Below are 22,660 nucleotides of genomic sequence, written 5' to 3'. Positions count from 1 at the left end.
TTCTGTAAACTTTGCAGAATTACTGGGGCTGACAAGGGACTTCTGGAAATGGGGAGGGTGTGCTTTCCATGGCCTTCAGCAGGCCCATGGTCCCTTGCAGGCAGGCTGGCCAAGTCACACCGCCAAGCTCTTTCCCGCCGTTCCCCACTCTGGTTGCCTACAGAAAGCTGGCCTCCCTCGTGCTCTGCAGGGCATCTCAGACCTGGGGGACACCACGGATGTTCGTTTTATGAAGGAAGAAAGGGAGGGAGAACCACAAGTACGTGCCTACAGCTCAGGGCAGGCTTGGGGGGGGGGGGTCAGGCGAGTGATGGGGAGCAGGACAAGTGGGGAGAAAGACACACTGAGCACCTCCTTACCAGGTAGGCGATGACATCATAGCCTTGTTCCTTCAGCCACACGAGAATGCAGGAGGTGTCCAGGCCGCCACTGTAGGCCAGAACCACGGAGCCTTTGCTGGACATCTTGTCTGGCGGGGGGGTTGAGGAAGGTCAGTGACGCAGAGCCAACCCGTCCGGACCCGTCAGCCCCTGCCAAGCAGCTCCCCCCTCCCGGCCCTTGGCCTTGGGCAGCCTCGTCCTCCAGCACCCTCCGGCATCCCCCGCTCTCGCTGGGGGCTCGGGAACAAGATGTTCACCTGTCATCAAGGCCAGCCCGGGAGCTGTTCCTTTCCAAAGCCTCACCCTCTCCACCCCTAGCCCTGGTGAACTGACCCTCCCACTGCATGCGCAGTCACACACAGGCAGGGTCTGGGGAATACTGACAGCAGCTTGTGGCTGTCGGGATGGGGGGGCCCCTGGGGGATGGTGGGAAGCACGTCTTAGAGCCACTCCCCCACCAGCTAGAGAAGGCTGAGCTGTTGGGACCAGGCCATGAAGCTTGGGAGACATGGGTGGGGTCACTTGGAGAGCACTAGGCATGGCTCTGAGGGCCTCCCGAAGCTCGCCCTGCACCCCCACCATGACCCCATGGAGTAGCTGCTGTCACAGCCCCTGGGGAGACAGAGACTGGGGCTCAGACAGGTGAGCAGCCGGCTCCGGGCCCCAGAGCACGTGCCAGGGCCCTTCCCAGCATGCGGTGCTGCCTCCCAGCTGCAGGCAGACCGGGACGCTGGGGCGCAGAGCTCCTGCCTCCGCGCTTCCTCCAAACGGGGGCCCCAGTGAACCCTCCTGCCCTGGGATCTTAGACTCTCTTCAAACGCAAGCACCTCTGGGAGGGAGAACAAGAGACCTCGAGCCCCTGAGGGACCTGCTGCTCCGGGACGCAGATGCAGACACCAAGCCCCCGAGGAGGAAGGAGACGGGCAGAGGGAGGGCCTTCCTGGAGGGGCAGATCACAGACCTGTCCCTCTGCCGCAGGGACAGGAGTGTCCCGCCCTAGCCATCTCCTCGGCTACTCCGAGGCATCAAGGGCTCCTGTCTTCTTGCTTTTGCAGCTGCTGTTCCTTCTTCTAGAAGCCTCTCCCCAAACCCCTGGGCTGTGTTGGGGCTCGCCCTACCTCCCCAGGCCCTCTCCCCAGGGCCCTGAGAGCAGATGCCGGTACTATGCCCTTTTGCTAAAGAGGAAATCGAGGGTCACAGAGGTGGAGAGTCATGACCATCAGATGGTCAGCAGGCAGCGGGCCCGGATGTGGAAAGAGCCCGTCTGGTCCCAGCATCCCTGGACATGGCCCAGCCTCCTACATTACAGGGAAGATGCCTGTGTCTGGTGACGGCGTTGACCCTGGAGCCTGACCAAGGGCAGGGTCCTCATTAGATACTCTTGGAAAAGCTGTGGATACCCCTCCACAGACCCATGGAGCCCAGAAGGGGCACCCCACCATGACAATCGCAAAGATGCAGGCTCCCACATACCGAAAACCTCCCCTGTGCCTGGAGGTCCCGAGAGGTGCTGTCCCTGTCACTCAACCCTGCGCAGCAGAGCCTGGACAGAGCCCAACGTGACTAGAACACACGTCCCCTGTGCAGACACAACTCACTGGCCCACCCACCTGCCGGCTCCAGGGCTCATATACCCTGCACCCCTTTGGACACAGAAGGGAACAGTGAGTTTGGGGGGGGGTGCTGTTTCTGATGCATGTTCACAACTTTTGCCTCCAGTGGGCATCCGACCACCTGCCAGGCCCTGGCCCCAGCCACCTGTTTGCTGGTGACTCAGCAGACCCTGACCCTGGGGCCAGGAAATGGTGCCCATGGCAACTGCAGCCAGGCAACAGGCCATGAGGGAGGGAGGGAAGGAATGGGAAGGGAGGCAGGAAGGACCAGGAAATCACCTTGGATTGGAGATGTGGGTTCCCGGCTTCTGGAATCTGACTTCGCAGCTCCGTGAACCACTCTGCAAAAGCAAAAACTGTTCAGCTGCCCGGAGCAGCAGTACAGGGGAAGCCGAGGCCTTGACCCTGGCTTCTCCTGCGGCCGGATTCTCCTTGAGCAGCCCTGTTGATCGGGGAGACGTGGGGAGGCCCAGGAGCCACCCACCCAGCCTCCTGGCCCTGGAAGGTACTAGTGCTCCCAGCTCCGTGTGCTTGTGCCACGGTGCTGGGGGTGAGGGGCGTGTATCCTACTGCATGTCTTCCGAACAGCTCCATTCAGGAATAACGGAGATACAAGAAACTGCATTTACTGAGAATCTCAGATTTAATGCAAAACCGTCACCACGCTCGACATGAGGAACCTATCCATCATGGGCTGAGCCTTTCCCTTCGAGTCATCTCTGTTTTAGAGACTGGGAAACTGAGGCTCAGGTTAAGGAACCGGGCTGAGGCCTTGCTTGGCGGGTCCTGTGGCAGAACCAGGACTCGAACCCAGAGTGGCTGGGCCCCGTGAGCCCCTGCTGGAAGGTACAAGGGCCAGAGAAGGGAACCACGGGGGCACATGTGATCTGGGAAGCTACAGGGGGCTCAGACACCCTGGCATGACTGGGGCGGGTTCAAGACAGGGAGAGAGGATGCCGGTCCAGTATTCACCCTGTTCTTAGAGTCTAATCACCTTTATTTTTCTTACTAGCAGCAAAATGAACAAAAGAGTGTTAGCTAATTTTTTTGTTTTTCATTTTAATCTGTGATATGAACTTCAAATGTATGAAGTAGAAATGGGGAAGGTCACTCGTGTATGTAACCTAGCAATACTTCAGTTTACTGTGGATAAATGTTTAAGAATGCCACACACAGGGGTGCCTGGGTGGCTCAGCTGCCTTCAGCTCAGGTCATGATCTCAGGGTCCTGGGATCGAGCCCTGTATCGGGCTCTCTGCTCAGCAGGGAGCCTGCTTCCCCCCCTCTCTCTGCCTGCCTCTTTGCCTACTTGTGATCTCTCTCTGTGTGTCAAATAAATAAATAAAAATCTTAAAAAAAAAAAAAAAAAGAATACCACACACAAATGTAGATCTTCAGAACAGGCAAAATGTAAGGCAACAGGCTATTTCTCATAATAGCTTTAAAAGACATTTTGGGGGACACCTGAGTAGCTCTGCTGGTTAAGGGCCGGCTCTTGATTTCGGCTCAGGTCAGGATCTCAGGGTCGTGGGATTGCACCCTACACGGGGTTCCATGCTGAGTGGGAAGTCTGCTTGAGAGTCTCCCTCCCTTTCCCTCTGACTCTTCTTCCTCTTTCTCAAATCAATCAATAAATCTTAAAAAAAAAAAAATAGAAGTCCCTGCCCTGCCGTCTCCTAGAGGCACCTGGAGCCAAGAGGGTGGGCACTGGAGTGAGGGAGAGGAAACCCCATGGAGAGAGACAGACCGCCTGTGCCTGCCCCGCTCTGCCTGTGAGCCCTGGTCCACGGCCCATACTAACCCACGTCACGTGGGGGCCTGACTGCACCCCCCCCCCCCGCCTCCACAGCTGTGAGCTCCACAGGGACAGGGACCATCTCACAGACCACACCTGACATGCGGCTGGTACTCAGAACGACGCCTTGGATGCTGTGGTCTAGAGGTCAGTTCCTTGCCTCGAAAGAGAAGGTTAGGTAAATCCCCTGAAAGCCTAGAATTCTAGGGGTGCCCTCATCCTGCCTGAGGATGAGCCTGTCTGCTTGCCAGGCTGGGTGCATACACGGGCACCGGGGACCTTGGCCCTGGGGTCCGAGCACAGTGGAAGAACGCACGCAGTCCCATGTGCCCCCCGACATCCTTTACCAGAAGAGGGACACCTGGGAGGAAGGAAGAAGGTGGCCTCATCCTGAGACGCCCGCCAGCCCAGCCCGAGTTGCAAAGGCGGGCGACATTCTCCGTGGCCCCAGCCAGAGCTGCCCTGCCACCTGCCGGAGGTGGTGCTAGCCCGCCGTGGCCCTCGCCCTGTTCCGTGGAAACCCTTGTGCTCTAAAATGTCAAAGCAGGAACGAGGACAAGAGAGATACTGTGCTCAGGGCCACACTCGAGGAGGAGACTTTTACTACCACATGGGGCTTGGAAAAGGTAAAGCAACTTCCTGGGGCCACAAGTTAGGGGAAGGCAGGGCTGGGACAGAACCCTGGGCTGACTGCATACCGCCTGTTCGTTGCTGCCCCGTGCCCTATACAGTCGGGACTCTAGGGGACCACAGATCGCCTCCCCCTCACTGTCGTCTTCCAGAAAACAAAACCCTCAATGAGCCATCACCAGTCAGTGCATTTCTGTGTGCCAGGCCTACAGGCCAGCAAACGTATTTCCAGAACCCCTCCCTGGCTTCTGACTCAGCTGAGCTTGGTTAGTTACATTTTCTTAAAACCCTAGCTCCACTGAGGCCAGAAGAATTCTCTCGGACTTTGGGGTTTCCTCATTCTAGGGCTGCTACCTCTGTCCCTTTCGGGTCCCCTTTTCTGTCTGAAGACCTAGGCTGCAATTCCACACTGTGACCAGGAGGTGCCGCTGCCGGGTCTCAGCCTGCGCATAGGTTAGACAGGTTCTGCTCAGCTCTTGGACACATCCTTGGTAAGACAGGGGAAGGATTTTCTTCCCAACTGACAGATGAGAAAGCTGAGGCCAAGGGGCTTGCCCTAGGCTAGACACTGAGCTGGTTCTCAGCCGCGGATTCCTAGGGACTTAGAATCAAATCAGGAACACTGGCTCCCTCAAGGACAGTGAAACTCCAGCAAACATCTCCCACCCAGGGTTAAGGATCATTCAAAGGGTCTGCCTTGGTTGGGGAGGCGGAGTCTCTGGTTCTGGTGAAAAGCCCCTGAGATGGGTGGTAGGGAGCCTAAGAAGATCTCACTAGACTCTGGTAAGAGACACACAAGAGAGTTTGGAGCCCATAGAGGAAAAGAGAGTGCATTAATTTATTTGTTGATTCTACAAGTCTGGGGAGGGCGCCTACCACCCGACAGAACATGCCAGGGCCTAGAATGTCAACCCTGCCTACAGTGCTACAGCAGAGCTTAGAGCCTCAGACCCTGAGCTGGTTTCTCTCTTTCCACAAGGGTGCCCACGGGCAAGGCACTCACTTCAGGGGCTTTGTGCTCTGGTGAAGGCAGCTGGCTGGCCTGGCTGGCTTCCCAGGACCCATGGAGCTAAGATGAAACGGGGCATGGGAAAGTGCTTGCGCAGCAGGTGAGTCTGGCCTGGCTCCCCTCTGTGAGTCAGGTTCCTGGGGCCCTAAACCAGGGGAAACGGCTACCAGCACGGCCACCTGGCCACAAACCCCCGAGCAGGCCCGCAATGGGTGTGGCGCATGTGAGGACTCTGGGGACCTGATCATTCGGAGTGGGGGCCTCCCTCCTCTGCCCCACCCGGTGCCTGGCCCCAGCTCCAGGTGCTCCAAGGGCAGCCTTCATCATTCCATCAACTTGTACTGAGCAGAACGCTCTGCTTCTCAGAGCAGTGCACAGGTGGCTCCAGCTGGGACAGGTCCCCTTCCCAACCCTGGGCTCCCCTGCCTGGGCTCTGAGAGGCAGATGGAAGAGGGGAAGGAGTTTAGGATGAAGCCAACCCGGGGTCCATCCATCTCTTTGTGGCTCTTTCTGTCTCCCTGGTCTTCCTCCCCACCCGAACCTTCAGTAGGAGGGCAGAGAGCTTGTCTCCTGTCCCATGTCCCCCAATGATGGCACAAGCGGAGACCGTTAATGAGTAAATGGACGCATGCACCGTTCTCAGTGTGTCTACAGAGACTGCCCCACAGTCTCTGTTTCCTGAGCCCTGAGCCTGTGCCAGCTCTGACAGATGGAGAAACTGAGGCTCAGGCAGCTGGCAGCTGACCCAAGACTCCCCTTTGGTGCCTGCCTTGGCGGCTTGGGTCTACTGGCTCCAGAATCTGCCCTGTCACCAGCCGTGGTCTGGGAAGGAAGGATCAAAGCCCAGGGTCTATTTGATCCATCCCCGCGGAAAGGACAGGTTTGTTCCTGCCTGCAACGTGCAGCCAGACCGCGATGCTCTGGAGGAGACGCCCCCACTGCGCAGCAAGGAACACTGAGGCGGCCGGGTCACGGGACCTCCTCAGGAGGAGCCCCGGCGGGCTGGGAGAGGAGTTTCCTCTATTTCACAAGGACTCTCCCTCCCTGGCGGGGCGCAGCCGCCCAAGATGCCAGAAACAACAGCAACCCGGACCGCGGACGTTTCCTGCGGAGCGGCCCCTCCCGCAGCCCCGAGCCCAGCGCTGGCCCCGACCCGGCGCCGCCACCCTCCCCACCCGGCGGTGATCGCTGATCCCCCTTCTGAGCCAGAGACTGCCCACCGCGGCCGGGGAGGGAGCGCAGTCACACCGACGACTCCAGCGCCTCGCAGCCCGGGTCCCGGAGCCCAGCTGCCCCGAGTAACCTGAGGCTCGGGGCTGTGGGAGGGGCGATACGCCCAAGCCCCGGGACAGGGGGCCCAGGTGGGGCTGGAACTCCGGGTTCTCGCGCACAGAGGCGGAGGCAGAGACCGCGCGGGGGGTGGCCAGAGAGGGCGCGAGAGAGTGGGGACCCCCCACACCCTCCGGACTCCAAGGTTCCATCTGGCGGGCTCCGGCAGAAAGGAAGCTGGATTAGAGACGGGGACTCCAGAAAGGACCCCGGCCCGCAAAGGGGACAAATAACCCGACCTGCCGCCCTCGGAGTCCCCGGACACGCGCCTCGGCCCCATCCCCGAGGGCCCCAGGAATCCGGCCGCCCGGCGTCTGAGCCGCAGAAGCCCGGGGCGTTGGCCTCCTTCCCTCCCGTCCGGTGCCAGCCCGGGGCGCGCGGCCACTCGGCGCCGCCCTCTGCTCCCGCCCGCGCGGGCGCCAGGAGCGCGGTCCCCTCGGCCTCCTCCGCTCGCTGTCGCCGGGACCCGCGGCGGGGTGTCTCCTAGGCGGCGGGGTGGGAGCGGGAGTCTCCGGCCGGGGGCTCCTTACCGTGGCCCGGGCGGCGGTGGCAGGCGGCGGAGCAGGGCCGGTTGCGTCGCGAATCCCAGATTATAAACACCGGGCCGGGGGCAGGGCCGGGGACCGGGGACACGTGGGAGAGCGCGCGCGACAGGCCCCGCCCCCGGGTCCGGCCCCGACCGCGAGCCGCTCGGCGTCTGCGGCCACCTGCGGGTGTGGGCGGGGCCCGGTCGCTCCCTCCCTCCTGGCCCGCCCCTCCCCCTCCCGCGCTCCGGGGGCCACAGCCCCCGCCCCGCCCCCGCGGCCACAGGTGCTCCAGAGGGCGCTCGGGCGATGCTCGGCCCGGGTCCTCTCGCCCCGGCCCCCGGGCAGACGCCTCCTCCGGACGCGGCGGTGGCTGGACCGCGCGCAGCTGGCGGGTGAGCGCGGCCGTCCCGCCAGACACTGGCCACCGCTCCGCGGCGGGAGTGGGAATTAAAGTCCCTTAGATGGGGGCTCCTGGGTGGCTCTGTCGTTAAGCGGCTGCCCTTGGCTCAGGTCATGATCCCAGGGGCCTGGAATTGAGCCCCACGTGGGGCTTGTGTGCTTGGCGGGAAGCCTGCTTCTCCCTCTCCCTCTCCCCCTGCTTGTGTTCCTGCTCTCGCTGTGTCTCTCTCTCTGTCAAATACATAAACAAAATCTTAAAAAAAAAATTTTTTTTTAAGTCCCTTCGGTGAGTTTCGTGTCCGCTCTTATCCCATGGTGGCCTTCTGCAGACCTCGAAAGCCCTCCCCTCCCCCCACGGTAGCCCCCATGAGCGGGAGCCTGGGGGGAGGGGAGAGCACCTTGGAAGGTCGGGGATTCATCCCTCGGTCCAGGGCTGCTTCTTGGCGGTCTCCCCAGAGGCTGGCAACTGACCAAACTCCCTGGGGGCACCCAGTAAATAGTGAATAGAAGACCGGGCAACTGCCACTGGGCAGCAGGGGTTCACAATGGAGGTTTACAGAAGTGAAGTTTCTTGCTTGCAAAAAGAAACCGGGAGCTGCTACCCAAGCCTGGCCTTGAGAAGGTTCTGTGTTTCAGACGTTGGCCAGCCTGGTTTAGAGGCCCCAAAGCCCCCATCACTGCAACCACAATTGAGCGAAATAGCAGGTAGGCGCCCCCTGCCTCCGGCACCCAAACGCCAAAAGTGGCTGAGGTGGCAAAGAGCCCCCTGTGAGCTGGGTGGGGCCAGGAGGCAGGCGGCAGCTGGCCCCCTTAGCCCCTCCCTGAGCCGCTGGCCTTCTGCACTAGCAGGAAGCAAGTGTGGAAGAGCCAAAAACGCACCCCTGCGGCCTTGGGCAGCTTCTCTCCCCAGCGGAGGCGGGGAAGAGTTGGGCAGCATTTCCACAGTCCTGTCTCCATCCTGTGACTCTGTTCTGGGTCTTTGAGATGCCCTTTGAGAAAGTTGGGGGGAGTGTGGGTGCATGGGGGGGCCACCTCCTTGGAGCTATTACAGAGGGAGTGGGGAGGGAAACTGAGGCAGTGAGGCCTGGCCCTCCCCCGAAGTCCCTAAAGCCAGTGGTGGCCCCAGAGAGAAGCCCCATGACCCAGACCTTAGAAAGAGGGTGGGGTGAGGAACCCCTGCCAGTCTAGGATGGATGGGTGGGGGGCAGGGGGGTGGGAGAAGAAGTAAGGTCATCTGTGTTGATCTGGGACACAACTACACCCGTGTGGTTCTCACCAAGCACTCTTTCATCTCCCTGCCTTCACTTACTCTTCACAACTACCCTATATGAAATCACTGTGACCACTATCCCCATTTTACAGATGGGAACCTGCCGCACAGAGAGAGGGTGTGTCTTCCCCAAGGTCACACAGCATGTTAGTGGCAGAGTGTGATTGCCCAGTGTCTGAAGCTCTGGCTCAACTCTCTGTTTTAGCTCAGGCTCGAGTTAAACTGGTAGAGGCACCAGGGTCTCAGTCCCAGGGTCACAGGCTGTGGGGGACCTTTACTCTGTGTTGCAGAAATGACTCCAGTCCAGGGGACTGTCCCTTTCTGATGCACAGGCGCTGGTGACATTAGGGACAGTGGTGTCACAGCTCTTCTGGAAAAAAAAAAAAAAAAAAAAAAAAAAAAGGGCCCAACTTCCCAGTACAGGTCCTCCTCTGGGCACCAGAGGAGTATGAGAGGCAGAGGTTAAGGCCAGAGTGGATTGGCTGGCTCCCCAATGAGCCACTTTCCACCTGCAGCCCGCCATCCACACCCTGCCCCAGCCCTTTCCCTGCAGAGCAGGCCCTGGGTCCAGCACTGGGGCGTGGCCAGAGGGGATCCCCCACCTGGGCCGGAGCCGCACTGTGGCTTTTGCCTTTCACCCACACCCAGGTCAGAGGTGTTCATCTGTATTATCTTTTTGCCGCTTATTCTTGCCTTATTGCAATGCTGAGAACCCCCAGTAAGTGTTGAATAAAAATGGTGATGGTGGGTATCCTTGTGTTATTCATGATCTTAGGGAAAGGCATTCATTTAGTCTTTCATTGATAACTGTGATATTAGTGCAGGTTTTCTGTAGACACTTTTCATCAGATGAAGAAGCTCACTTTTAGTTTATTGAGAGTTTTTATCATGAGTAGGGGCTGAATTTTGTCAAGTGCTTTTTCTGCATCTACTGAGATGATCATATATGTTTTTCCATTCTTTTTTTTTTTAGATTTTATTTATTTATTTTATTATTTTTTTAAAGATTTTATTTATTTATTTGACAGACATTGCAAGTAGGCAGAGAGGCAGGCAGAGAGAGAGAGAGGAGGAGGAAGCAGGTTCCCTGCTGAGCAGAGAGCCCGATGTGGGACTCAATCCCAGGACCCTGAGATCATGACCTGAGCTAAAGGCAGTCGCTTAACCAACTGAGCCACCCAGGTGCCCCGATTTTCTGTTGATTCTATAAATATGGTTACATTGCTTGATTTTCAAGTGTTGAACCAACCTTGCATTCCTGGAATAATTATATCTCAATAAAGTTGATTTTTCAGTTTTTAAGACAAAACACGGGGGGATGGGAGCTTAGGGTTAAAAGAGACAGGAAGGATGTACTTAATCACAAGATGTAGACTTCATTTAGATCCTGATTTTTTTTAAAGATTTTATTTCTTTGTCAGAAAGAGAAAGAGAGCACAAGTAGAGGGAGTGGCAAACAGAGGAAGAAGCAGGCTCCTCTAGGAGCAGGGAGCCCAATGCGGGACTCCATCCCAGGACCCTGGGATCACGACCTGAGCCAAAAGCAGGTGCTCAACTGACTGAGCCACCTGGGCATCCCCGGATCCTGACTTTTTTTAAGCATAAAAGAAACACCCTCTTTGTGAGCATTTGGAAATCGAACATTGACAGGACCTTGAATGATGGTAAGAAATTACTGGTTGGTTTTTTCCTTTTTTTTTTTTTTCTAGATGTGATAATGATATTGTAGACAGGGTTTTATTGTTTTTTTTTTTAAGTTTCAGAGATATATTTTAAAATATTAATGAATTAAAGCATTTTTGAGAAAGGCTTTGATGATCTGTCATCACTTTAGCATCAAATCTAGAGCCCTGTACTTCCTCTTCCGCCCTCACCCTCTACACCCTGGTTGCTCCTTGCTGCCTTATGGCCTCTGCACTTACCGTTCCTTGGCGATGCCTCTCTGACCGCCCCCCCCTTCCTCCCACCAGATCCGTCCCTTGTCAGATGCTGTCCATCCTGCTGACACACAGTCGATGCCTGGAGTTTCAGGAAAGGATGGTGCAACATGCTTCCTCTCCCCACTGCTGCTGTCATCACTTCTCCCCTGTAGCACTCGACACCTGTCTTTCCGGCTACGTCACCGCGCCCCCCAGCCCACTCCCCAACACTGCAGCCAGGGCGGTTTTCCAGAGGGTGGGCTCCGATTCTTGTGGCCACTTGTCTGAACATAGATACAGCCTGAACATCTAACCAAGGAGATGTTCCGCCTTCTTGGCACCTTCTCTCCTCTGCCACTGGAGGGCTCTGCGCCTGCTAGTCACAAAGGGGCCCGGGGAATGTAGAGACCCTAAGCATGTCACCCCGCGACCATCTCGTGGTTGGCACCAGATACCACTTTGCTGCTACCCAGACCTGGACACTGGCTCCAGGAACAAGAATGTCCTCTAGGCCGGACCCCAGGTGGCCTGTCTCTGCCCAGAGGGAACACAGAGTCCAGTTGTTGGGTTCTTGGAAAAACTACATCAGGGAGTTTAATAAGTGACCTGCAGGGCTGTTTACCAACATTGATAGTTCGGGACAGCCTCAGCCTCAGCCTCAGCCTGGAGCTAGGGCCCTGGATCGCTGGGTGGCCCCTTGGCCAATGATTGCCTGCCGGCAGCTGGAAAAGCCGAAGTGGAAAGCACTGCCTTGGAGCTGGCTCCCGTGGCAGCTCCCGAGGGAGGCTCCTCTTCCCCTCTGGGACCATCCCTGGGGATGTGGGTAGGGGTGGGTGGAGTCAGGGGTGCGTGGGCAGCACAAGATCGGGAGTCCTAGCCCGGATTCCAGGCCAAGTCTGCCACCGGCTCGGCAAGACATTGAGCAATCAGTCCCTTCCACCAGCCCGCCTCAAATAGAAATTTAGGTGGTGCGGGAGAAAGGAGGCAGAACTGAATGGACACTCCCTTGGCAGCTCCTCAGGTCTTGAATTGCCCTGGTCCCCCCTCTTCATCAGGCTCCTGGCTCTTCCCCTCCTCCCCCTCCTCCTTTCTTGGGGGAGGGGAGACAGGGGACCCTGCAGGCTAATGCCCCTGGGCTCTGGAGTCAGAAGACCTGGTTGAGTTCTTCTTCTCCCCTTCAGGCTGTGTGAGCTTGGACAGGTGTCTCACCTTCTCTGAGCCCTCATTCCTTCATCTTTGCAATGGGCATACTCTTTCTTGCCTTTGGATCTCCTCGGAGAATTAAAATTCATAGAGACGGTTTACAAATATGAAGGGTGAAGTGGGGACTGGGAGGCAGCAGGCAGGAGACAGCAGGGGTGAAAGAGAGTCAGCACCTCCCCTCCACTGGTCTCACCTCTGCAGTGCCTCACCCTGGGACTGACCTTTTCATGGGCTCCATAAAAAAATTAACAGCCCAGCAAATGGCAGGGCTCAATTGTGACTTTTGGCCCCTAGGGTTGCACAAAGAGGGGCATTTAGCCCAAGGATGGTCTTCATAGGTAGGTGCTGGATAAATGGGTGTGGAGGGGGGGCTTGGAGGACCCCAGCCCCTCCACCCAGTGTGAAATCCCACCATTAGTGACATCTGTAGCTTAGTTACATCAGAGGCGGCAAACTACAGTCCCCGCCAGTTTTTGCGAAGCCTGCAAGCTAAGAACGGTGTTTGCATTTGTAAATGGTTGGGAAAAAAAATCAAAGGGAGACTATTTCGTGACATGTGACGATTGTATGAACTTCAAACGTAAGTGCCCACGAATAGGTTCATTGGAACACAGCCACGTTTCCTCATTCGTGTGCTGCCCGTGGTTTTCCAGTGTTGCAACGGTAAGGGGGGTGGTTTCAACAGAGACTGTTCTGCAAAGCCCAGAGCACTCCCGATTCGGCCCTTTAATAAGGAAAAAGTGTGCTGACCCCTGGTTTAAACAAAAGCAAGACCAAAAAGTAGCTTTGAAAGTGGAAGCGTCCTGGGAAGATTCCAGAGGGGCTGTGGGGTGGAAGTCCGGAGTGCCAGTCTAACCATGAACTTACCGTTCGGTCGCCCATCCAGCCAGTGGCTGGGTCGTGTCCCCTCTCCAAGCCTCATTTTCTCTGTCAAGTGACACAGCGATTTAATGCAGCAACGTCTAATCCAGCACTGCTGGAAGCCTCCGTTTACACAGTCTGATTGTCACCCACCCCTTAATGAGAAGTAACTCAGACAGCTTTCCTCCGTGCCCAGACGAGAGCTTGAGCATACACAGGGGGACGGGACAGTGTCACACGGAGCAAGGGGAACAAGGAGGAAGGAAGGGTTTCTCCTCTTCAAAACCATGTGCAAAAGAGCCTCCTCCTGTCACAGGCCATGGCCAGGGGCAGCTGGCAACAGGGGGTCACTGAGGCAAGGGCTGCAGCCAGCCCAGGGCAGGGTCGGGGTGGCGGGGCGGTGTGGGAAGACAAGCAGCACACTCCCCTTCTGCCGGGACTCTGGAGTCTCAGATGCTGTCCCAGCACACTGGAGACCGGCCAATACATACAGAGATGTTCTAATCCTGTCCCTTCCCAGCTCATTCCACCAAAGCCAAAGTCCTCTCAACAGCCCAGAGGCCCCAAGGGTCTGACCCCACACCCTTATCTTTCTGATCACAGCTCCCTCTTCCTTCCCCCAACCCAGGGCAACTCCAGCCTCCCCCACCTTCTTGCAGGATGTCTAGAGGAGACCACCTTCCAGCCTAAGGCCCAGGGCTGCTGGACCAGAAGGTTGGTGGTGGCCACCGCCCACCCTGACCCTCCCCCACAGCCAAAGCCTGTCCTTACCAAAGCAAAAATAACTGGAGGAAGAAGTCGAGTTGATTAAAAGAAAACATTTTTATATTATACGGACACACGGGGCTCAGGGTGACAGTGCCATCTGTGGGTGAAGGATAGCCGCTGCGGCCCCCCGGGGGCTCTGTCCTTCCCCCTTGGGCCTGCGGGTGTGCTGTGTCCCAGCCAGGTCTCCCCGGGGCTTGGAGGAGCAGGTCAGACAAGCAGGCTTCCCTCCACTCCAGCCCGAGGGCTTCACCACCTAAGGTGACACTCCTGACTGCTGAACTCCACCTCCGCGAGGGTAGGGGGAGTCGAGTTCGTGCGATCCGGGGGTCAAGGTTACATCCTCCCCTTTGCAGAGCGGCGGGTCCTGTTTGCCAAAAGGCCCGATGACGCACAGGGGTGGGAGATGACGTCGCTTGCCACAGCCCAGTGGCGGCCCAGGGCCACCTGGGCGGTGGGGGCTGGGCCTGCTCCTCCCTGTCCTCCATCCTCGGAGGTCACTGGTCTAAAAGCTGCTGCCGGCGACCACGCCCCTCAGTAGGGATAAGGGGACACCGCGATGAGCAGGACGAAGACGCTTTGGTGGCGCGGCGCCGCGGCGCGCACCGTCAGCCGGTAGAGGCCCGCGCGGGTGAGCGCGCGGCGGGTGTAGACGGCGCCCTGGCCGGCGCGCAGCGGGCGCAGTGCGAAGGGGCTGCGCGGGTCGGGCTCGAGCACGCTGAGCTCCGTGCGGTTGGCGGGGACGCCGGCCTCGGAGAAGGCGGCGAGGCGGGCCACATCGTGGTGGGCGCGCACGCCCAGGGGCAGCGGCAGCAGCTTGTACAGCAGCGTGGAGGGGCCGCCCGCGCTGCAGTCCTGCGAGCAGCGCCGGAAACACGTCCTGCGGGCGGGATACACGGACCGACTCTGGTGGCCGGCGGTATAAACCGGCCCTCAGCCCCTCGCCCCGCAGTCCTCGCACCCGCTGCCTGTCCCTTCGCCCCGAGTGCCTTCTTTACAAGCACCACTGTTAGCCCACGTTGGAGATCAGCAAGCTGAGGCCCAAAGAATCTGGAGATGTGCCCCTTCCCGTGGGAAGCGGGCCTCAGAATCCCATCGGACTTCCCCAGCTCACGGCCCCAGGCCAGTCTGGTGGACAACACAATTTAGAACCCTCCAGGTTTGCAGGGCACCCCAGAGCTGAGTCACCTGCTCTGGGTTTGCAGGGGGAGGAGGACTCAAAGACACGTGCCTAGCTAGCCCTTCCAGGGCATCCATGTCCCTCCAGGGCCCTGAGCCTAGGCCTCCCAATAGGTAGAGTCAGGGCAAGTCACCTTCCCTAACTGCTTCTGCTACAGCTCGTGTCCGCCAAGGTCCCCATGCAAGTGCATCTTTATCAGTATAGGTAGCTGCAGTGAGTGTGTGAAGGAGATGTGTTCTGTGCTTGTGTGCCAGTGTGTCGGGTCCTGGGGTTACGTGTGTGTGTGTGTGTTCCTGAGTCTAGGGTTTTCTGTGTGTAGCCATGTGTGTCACGTGAAGGTCTCCAAGTCCCCCTGGCCTTTGGGCTCTCCCTACCCCCAGGTCCTTATGCTCCAGCCTCAGGATCATTGCACTAAACACTGGTGCCCGGATTAACTTGCACCCTGAGCGGCTGCAGGAGGGGCTCTTCATGAGGCCGCCCTGCCCTGTGGGGACAGAGGCCCCTGCTTGGGAATTCTGGCAGGATTGACCCCCCCACCCCCACCCCTAGCAGGGCCCCTGCCTGAGACATGGCCCTTCTGGAGGAAGGATCCAGCCGTCCAGGAGCCAGAACGTAAGCGCCCAGCTCCAGGCAGGCCGCGTGCCCCGATTTACCCCCAGCCAGCTCAGCCCTTACCCTGGGCTGGAGCCTTGCCGGTAGGTGGCCGGACACGGCGTGTCCACACACTGGTAGCTGCCACGGGTGTTAAAGCACATCTGGCTGGGCCCACACTCGATGCCATCCTCCTCACACTCGTTGATGTCTGGCGGGGGAGGGTGGCGGGGGGAGGTTGGCAAAGAGATGGGAAAGAAAAAGGTGTGACTTAGTGGGAGGGCCCAGGGACAGGAACCACAGAAGGTGTGGGAGCAGGGAGAGGCAGGAGAGAAACGCCTTCAGAGGACCAGTGAGGCGGGCAGCCCCTCTCCCCTCGGACCCAGCCACCTTGATCTGGGACAGTCCAGCTGCAGGCCCTGAGCCCCTCCCCAATCCCCCCAGGTGGGCACCCTGGGGACCTCTGGAGCCTCCAGCTGGGCTGCAGGGTCTGGAAGAGATGGGGGCCCCTCTGGGACCCAGAGTGCCGACTGCCCATGACCCTTGTCTGTCCCAGGGGAAGCCCCGCCCTTCTCATAGGACAGTCACAGATCCTCCCGGCAGAGAGTGAGGGATGGAGACAGGCAAGGCAGGTTGATGCCCGCTTTCCGGGGGTGGGATGGCTGGCCCCAGCCTCGGAGCACATTCAGACAATTGGGATCGCACGTTGGCTGGGGAGTTAGGGGACCAGCAGCCAGCTGCTGCCTCACTGGAATGCTATCTCCGTGCCTGCCCTCCCAGGTCTCATGCAGTCACTTCAGAGAGGACTGTGTTAACCCCATTTCACCAGGAGGCAGAGGCTCAGAGAGGTGAAGTGAGCTGCCCAGGGACACTGCCCAGCAGCGCTGCGACCTGCCTCCAGGGCTGCTTTCGAAGCCTGCCCACGCAGCCTCTTAGTTCCCGCCTCGGAATGTGGCTTCCAGACAGGCTGTGGGCCCTTGGGGTGCTCTGACCTCCTCTCCCTGCCCCACCCTAACGTGCGATGGTTTAGAAGCAGCGGGAGACCGCTTCCCCTTCCCAGGAAGCCCAGTCCTGGCCCGCCCAGAACTGGCAGGGGCGCCGCTCACCCTGGCAGTTTTTCCCGCTGGGAAGGAGGCGGTAGCCAGCGGGGCAGAGGCACTGGTAGCTGCCCTCGGTGTTTCGGCAGGCGTGCTGGCACAGGCTCCTCACCCGGCACTCATCCAAGTCTGGCCCAGGGGGGGGGTGGAGGGGGTGGGGGGGTGATGGTGGCCGAGACACACACTGAGTCATTGGATGCTGTGGTGCTCCGCCCCGTCCGCCCCTTGTTCCCGGAGGCTTGCGGGGTGGGGACGCAGGGGGGGGGAGGTGGAGACACTGCCCTCCCCACCACCCTCCCCTTTTCTTCTGCTGCTTAGCACCAGCCTCCACGGGGCCTGGGGACCATCCCCGCCTCCCCACCCCCACCGGTCCCTGTTCACCGTCTCCTGTGGACCTGCAACGGCCTCCTCCTGCCTGCAAACCTCCCTCCCTGACTGCTTCACCTCTGCACACCAAAAGTTCTTTCTCAAAAGTGGGTCAAGTGTCCAGAAGTCAAGTGTTTGGGAGAATCCTCTGTCTCCCCCCCAGAAGCACTTTCCTGGTGCTTTTTTCCTGGTGCCTTTCCTGGAAGCTGCCCATCGGTCCGCCTGCGCCACCCATCCCACTTGCCCTGAGTCCCAGGGTTTTGAACATGGGGTGTGGCGCCCACCAACCCAGCCCCAGAGCCCACGCTAATGTGGCTACTGTGTCCCCAGTGGGATGGCTGGGGCCTGGCCTTACCTGTGCAGATCCCGTTCTGCCGGATGAAGCCAGCAGGGCACCAGGCCCGACCCAGACTGCTCGGGGCCCTGGAGCCCGGCCGGAGGGAGACCCAGGCGTGGGAGGGGCCCCTGGGGAAGGGGGCACGGGGCCGCAGCCAGGGCCCTAAGGGGCCCCGGTGGCTGACAGTGGTCACGTTTTGGTCGCTGCGCTCTAGCGGGACGCAGGTCTTGCCATCACGGAGAAGAGTCTGGCCCTGGGGGCACAGGCAACGGTAGCCGCCCTGGAGGTTTTGACACTGGAAGGCACAGGTCTGGGGCAGCTGCAGGCATTCGTTGATATCTGCAAAGGAACAAGGCCAGGCAGGGGGCCAGACGTGGCTCAGAGGGCTTGCCACGGCCACTCCACCTGACTGTGGCCACCTTCCTGGGCTCCAGCCTTCCCCGGAATCTGGTGGCTCCCCCCACTGCATACAGGCCTGCCCACGAGCCTCCCTTCTCCCACACCGCCTCCAGCCTCTGCTGCTCACGGAGGCCCCGACATCCCCCAGCTCCGGGCCTCCTCCCAGGTTCCCTGGTACTTCAGCCTCCTGGGGAGGCCCATTCTCCCTGCTCAGCCTCTCGGACACCTTCCCACTTCTGCCCACCCTCCCCCTCTTCCTGGACTCCCGAGGGGAGCCAGACAGCAGCAAAGCACGGATCCCGGCGCACGGAAGGGGGAAAACGCACCATCAATGTTAGCTATGGTTTTGGTCCCAGAACTCAACAACACCCTTGTCACCCGTGTCTGCCTACGCGCCAGAGGGTTCTGACCCGGGCTCCAGCGAGGGGCTGAGTAGCTCCGTACCTAAGCAGGGCAGGCCGGGGCTCTGGGTCCGGTACCCCCGGGGACAGCTGCAGTGGTGCCCGCCTGGGGTGTTCTCACAGATCTGGTTGAAGTGACACTCATCCGACTCTTCCAGACACTCGTCCACATCTGGGGAGGCAGGGGTGTGAACAGAGGTGGGGCCGAGCCTCTCCCCCTGCCCACAGCGGCCACAGCGCACCTCTCCACCTCTGGGCCTCCTCCCTGACCCCTTCTCCCACTTCAGTGCCATGGGTAGAAGGTCAGTGTTTGCAGCCACCTGCCTCCATTAGGCCAGCTTTGGAAAGTAAGAAGGTTCTGGGGTCCAAAAAGAAAGCAGGGGCTTAAAAGGTGGGTTTTGGAGGCCCAGTCCCGGGTTTGGGCTGAGCTCTGCCATGTCTCTGGGTCCTTGAGCAAGGGACTGTCCCTCTCCCATCCTTTGTTTTCTTATCTGTGAGGGGGTCAGGACGGGACCTTTCAGGAAAACCCCGCATCACGCACGGGAAGGCGGTCGGAGCCTGGTTCAGGGAAAGAGCTCGAAAAACAAGGAAGCGAGGGCGGGAGGAAAGCAGGAGGCAGAGGACAGCCGGGGTCACCTCCTCTTCTGAGTTCCAGGTCCCCTGCCCTTTGCCCTTGTACGAGGTGGTCCTATCCTCAGAGCCCGAGGACCCGAGATCAGAAAGCTCTAGAATGCTGGGGCAGGAAGGTCACCCATCCAGGGCAGAATCTTAAAGGCTAACAGCATCCGATTCCTAGTGGCCGCTGGAGAAGCTGTGTTGAGAAGGATTCCGAGGCCATCTTGGGGCCGGGAGGGGGCCTTGGGGAAGAGGCAGCAGACACGGCACATTTGCCATCCCTGACCTGGCCAGCTGCAGCTTTCTCCCCAGCCGCCCTGCTGCTCCTGCAGAGAGTTCTGCTTTCTCCAGAGGCCCAGAGGACCAGTGGCACACAGTACGTCCTCGACTGAAGCCTGGGACCTCTGGAGTCCGGACAGCCACCCATCCTGCCCCGTCACCTTCACAGCCGGCCCCGTGAGGGGCCACCCGGAAGCCAGGCCTGCAGTCGGGGAGGCAGTGGTAGGACCCAAAGAGGTTCACGCAGCGCTGTCCCTCCTGGCACAGGTGGGCATCCCAGGCACACTCATCCACATCTGGGGGGCCAACAGGGGCGACGTGAACACACGTCCCCCAGGCCCACTCTGGCCCAGGAGCCCCTGGCGAGAAGGCCCCGCCCCTGCTGCTAGCTCCTTCCGTCATCTCGCCCCTCCCCCAGAAACACAGAGCCCACCCCCAGGGACCCACGGGCCTGGATCTGGGGGTTCCCTGACATGGGGTTGCAGACAATGCCTCGTGGGCACACGGCTCAAAGCGCAGTGGAGACTTGGCAGGGCCAGGCCTCACTGGGGGGGCGCAGAGGCACGCCGCTGGGGAGGGTCAGCATCTGGACAGCGTCCTAGGGTCGGATTTGCTGTCCAGAAACCTTGTGATGGGGGCAAACAGAGCAAGTAGGGCAGATGGCTGTTCACCCACTTCCTAACCCAGTTGGTGGGCAGTGACCATGGGGTGGTGGGAAAGGCCCCAAAGCCATGTCCAGGCTCAGCAGGTGCGCGTGCCATGAACCCGGCGTGGCCCCATGTATGTCTCCGGGGCTCCCTAGCACCCCAGCCCCCGAGCCCCTCCCATCTGCAGCCTGCGCAGCAGGGAATTCCCGATGGAAACAGGGTGTTGCCCTCCCCAGGCTTGCAGCCAGTGCTGTCAGGAACAGGCCACGTCCTGAGGCACGTGCCCCTGGCTGGGGTCGTGGCTCCAGAACGGAAAGCCCAGCGCATGCCCAGGCCGACTTCAAGGAGAGCTTCTGCCCCGGGGCCCACTCACCTCTGCAGTTCCTGTCATCCCTGGCCAGGGCAAAGCCCAGCGGACAGGAGCAGGAGAAGCGACCAGGTGCATTGTGGCAGGAGTGAGAACAGGGGGTGGGGCCCTCCGAACATTCGTCCCTGTCTGGGGAGAAGGATGGGGGGGACAGAGCTCTGGTGGTCCGCACCCACAGGACACAGCGTCCATCCCAGCCTGAGCGGCCTCCCTCGTCCACCCCAGGGGAGGGGGAAGGCACGCACCCACACAAAACTCTCCCTGGGCATCCAGCTCAAAGCCCTCTGGGCAGCCGACTTCATTCTCGTCTACAAGGCAAAGGGACAGGTCCTAAGGATGCCAGGGCCCTGTGGCCAAGGTGCCCCAGGACAGACAGCAGCCCCGGCCGTAGCTCCCTCTTGCCAGCCTGGCCAGGTCGATGCCCCCCAGCCCTGAGCCCAGCTGACGCCCAGCCCATCTGGGAGCCCATTCCCACCCAGCGCAGGCCTGGTGGAGGCACTGGCTGCGGGGGGCTCACAGCAGGCTGGCCAGACCAGACGTCAGCAGACACAGGAGAGATCATTACAGAAAAGCACAAAACGGGCCGTCCCTGTGTGCAAACACGCACTGCTGAGAATCCAGAGGAGTGGACCTGGCCCCTGGCTGTGGGTGGGGGAGGGGACCTGCAGAATGGGTATTTGATAGCATCTGATGGCAGCGGCAAGCACAGGGGTGGCAGCAGACTGAGTCCGTAGACAGACAGGAGCCCGGGAGCCCGTAGAGACGGCTGGGCCCCAACCGCACTGAAGTGCTGCTCAAAGTCCTGGAGGAGGAGGGGGAGGAAAGAGGAAGAGGGAGAGGGGGGAGGCAAGGAAGGGGGTATGGGGGGACGAGAGGGAAGAGGGGAGCCATCTGAGAGCCCATTCCCAGCCCAGACCTGCCGGAGGCACTGGCTGTGGGTCATGCCACGGCAGAGGGGAGGCTCACAGCGGGCTGGCCAGACCAGAAGTCAGCAGACTCAGGGGAAATCGTTACAGAAAAGCACAAAACGGGCCATTCCTGTGTGCAAACACGCACTGCTGAGAATCCAGAGGAGCGGACCTGGCCCCTGGCTGTGGGTGGGGGAGGGGACCTGCAGAATGGGTAAGCGATAGCATCTGATGGCGGCAGGCACAGGGGCGGCAGAGGACTGAGGTCCGGAAGAGACAGCAGGGCCCCACCTGCACTGAAGTCCTCCTCAAAGTCCTGGAGGAGGAGGGAAGAGAAGGAGGAGGTGGGGGGAGAGGGAGGTTAGAGGGAGGAGGGGGATGTGGGGGAGGAGGGAGCCGTCTGAGAGCCCATCCCCAGCCCAGGCCTGCCCGAGGCACTGGCTGTGGGCCACGCAGCAGGGAGGCTCAGAGCGGGTTGGCCAGACCAGAAGCCGGCAGATGCAGGGGAAATCCTTGCAGAAAAGTACAAAACAGGCCGTCCGTGCATGCACACGCGACTGCTGAGAATCCAGAGGAGTGGACGTGGCCCCTGGCTGTGGGTGGGGGAGGGGACGCACAGAACGGGTACGTGATAGCATCTGATGGCGGAGGCAGGCACAGGGGTGGGGGCAGGACGCGGTCTGGAGACGGGAGCCCAGACTCCCGCCATCACTGTGAGGGCGGCAGGCTGCGAAAGTAATCGCTGGGTGTCAGCTAAGGGTGTCCGAGAAAACGCTGTACTCCTGGTACCTACAAGGCAGGCGACACAGTGTCCACTTTACAGGTGGGAACCCTGAGGGCCAGGGCACTGCCGCCGAGGTGCCACAGCTGGGAAATGGGTGTGGCTGGGTTTGAGCCAGGGTCTGCCTGACCTCAAAGCTGTGCCCCTACCACGGTCCCGTGCTCCATGCTACGAACAAGCCAGGACCGCAGATACCGGTACCAGGTGTAGCCTCAGCCTCCCCGGTTGGATATGAACCGCATCCGTACGTGGGCGGCCAGGCCTCCAGCAGTGGCTCCTGGCTGCCCGGGTGCGGCCTCTGCTGCAGGGGCCTTTGAGGACAGTGGCAAATGGCTGGAGTCCGGAACAGCAGCCGGGGCGGGGGAAGGGGCTGGCTTGGACCTTCACCATGGCGCCCAGGAAAAGGCTCTGGGGGGTTTGAACAGGAGTGGCCTGAAAAGCCACTGTTGGGCATATGGAAGCTTGGACGGGAGCAGGGACACGTGGGAGGTGAGTGGACAAGGAGGCGAGCTGTCCCAGTCCCGAGTTTCTGGCCCACGGTCAGTGGGTGCGGGAGGTGGGGCGTCCCCTTGGCTTTTGGCCAGGTGCATCTGGGGACCCCGGTGGGGGTTTAGTGGGAGCAGTGGTGTGTGGAGGCCAAGGCTGGGGGCCTCACCGGCTTGCAGGGCTGTGGTAAGCTGAAAGTGCAGGGCCTCGGCCTTGGGGTCGAAGGCCGAGCTGATAGCCGAGGCCCTCAAGTGCTGCACCAGCGGGGGCTGGAGGCCTTGGGCCGCCTTGTACTGGACACTGTGGTTGCATCGCAGGAACGTGGGAAGGCCGTCCCGTAGGAAGTGCTGCGTGGAGCCCACAAACAGATGGCCTGGGCCAGTCTGCACATAGCTCTCCTCAAAGTCCTGGAGCAGGGAGGGGGGTGGGGAGGAGAAAGGGGCAGGGGGAGGAAGAAGGGTGGGGGAGGAGGGTAGAGTAGGAGGAAGGGGGGAGGAGGAGGGGGAG

At 60.1% G+C, this 22,660-nt stretch overlaps 2 protein-coding genes across 3 annotated transcripts in view; both read right to left on the bottom strand.

Moving 5' to 3' along the window:
* Window positions 1-7,381, bottom strand: part of ASS1 (argininosuccinate synthase 1) — a 52,121-nt gene extending 44,740 nt beyond the window's left edge. Inside the window, exons 1-3 of one of the 2 annotated variants that reach the window (XM_082696037.1) lie at window positions 7,286-7,381; window positions 2,273-2,334; window positions 360-469 (exon numbers count right to left, since the gene is read on the bottom strand). In XM_082696037.1, the coding sequence (XP_082552163.1) occupies window positions 360-464 (105 nt within the window). In that variant the 5' untranslated portion in view covers window positions 465-469; window positions 2,273-2,334; window positions 7,286-7,381. Of the gene's footprint in view, window positions 1-359; window positions 470-2,272; window positions 2,335-6,994; window positions 7,018-7,285 lie in introns of those variants that run through there. The other variant, XM_082696036.1, reaches the window with a different exon arrangement.
* Window positions 7,382-13,750: 6,369 nt separating this feature from the next.
* The window catches only part of HMCN2 (hemicentin 2), a 140,463-nt gene continuing 131,553 nt past the window's right edge, over window positions 13,751-22,660 (bottom strand). Inside the window, exons 90-98 of the mRNA XM_082695922.1 lie at window positions 22,323-22,560; window positions 20,224-20,286; window positions 19,985-20,107; window positions 19,126-19,260; window positions 18,114-18,242; window positions 17,289-17,609; window positions 16,577-16,696; window positions 15,555-15,681; window positions 13,751-14,579 (exon numbers count right to left, since the gene is read on the bottom strand). Coding sequence (XP_082552048.1) covers window positions 14,234-14,579; window positions 15,555-15,681; window positions 16,577-16,696; window positions 17,289-17,609; window positions 18,114-18,242; window positions 19,126-19,260; window positions 19,985-20,107; window positions 20,224-20,286; window positions 22,323-22,560 — 1,602 coding nt within the window. The 3' untranslated portion in view covers window positions 13,751-14,233. The remainder of the gene's footprint in view (window positions 14,580-15,554; window positions 15,682-16,576; window positions 16,697-17,288; window positions 17,610-18,113; window positions 18,243-19,125; window positions 19,261-19,984; window positions 20,108-20,223; window positions 20,287-22,322; window positions 22,561-22,660) is intronic.

The sequence above is a fragment of the Mustela nivalis genome (genome assembly GCF_964662115.1).
Source record: "Mustela nivalis genome assembly, chromosome: 13".
NCBI lineage: Eukaryota > Metazoa > Chordata > Mammalia > Carnivora > Mustelidae > Mustela > Mustela nivalis.
This window is presented reverse-complemented; position numbering and strand designations above follow the sequence as displayed.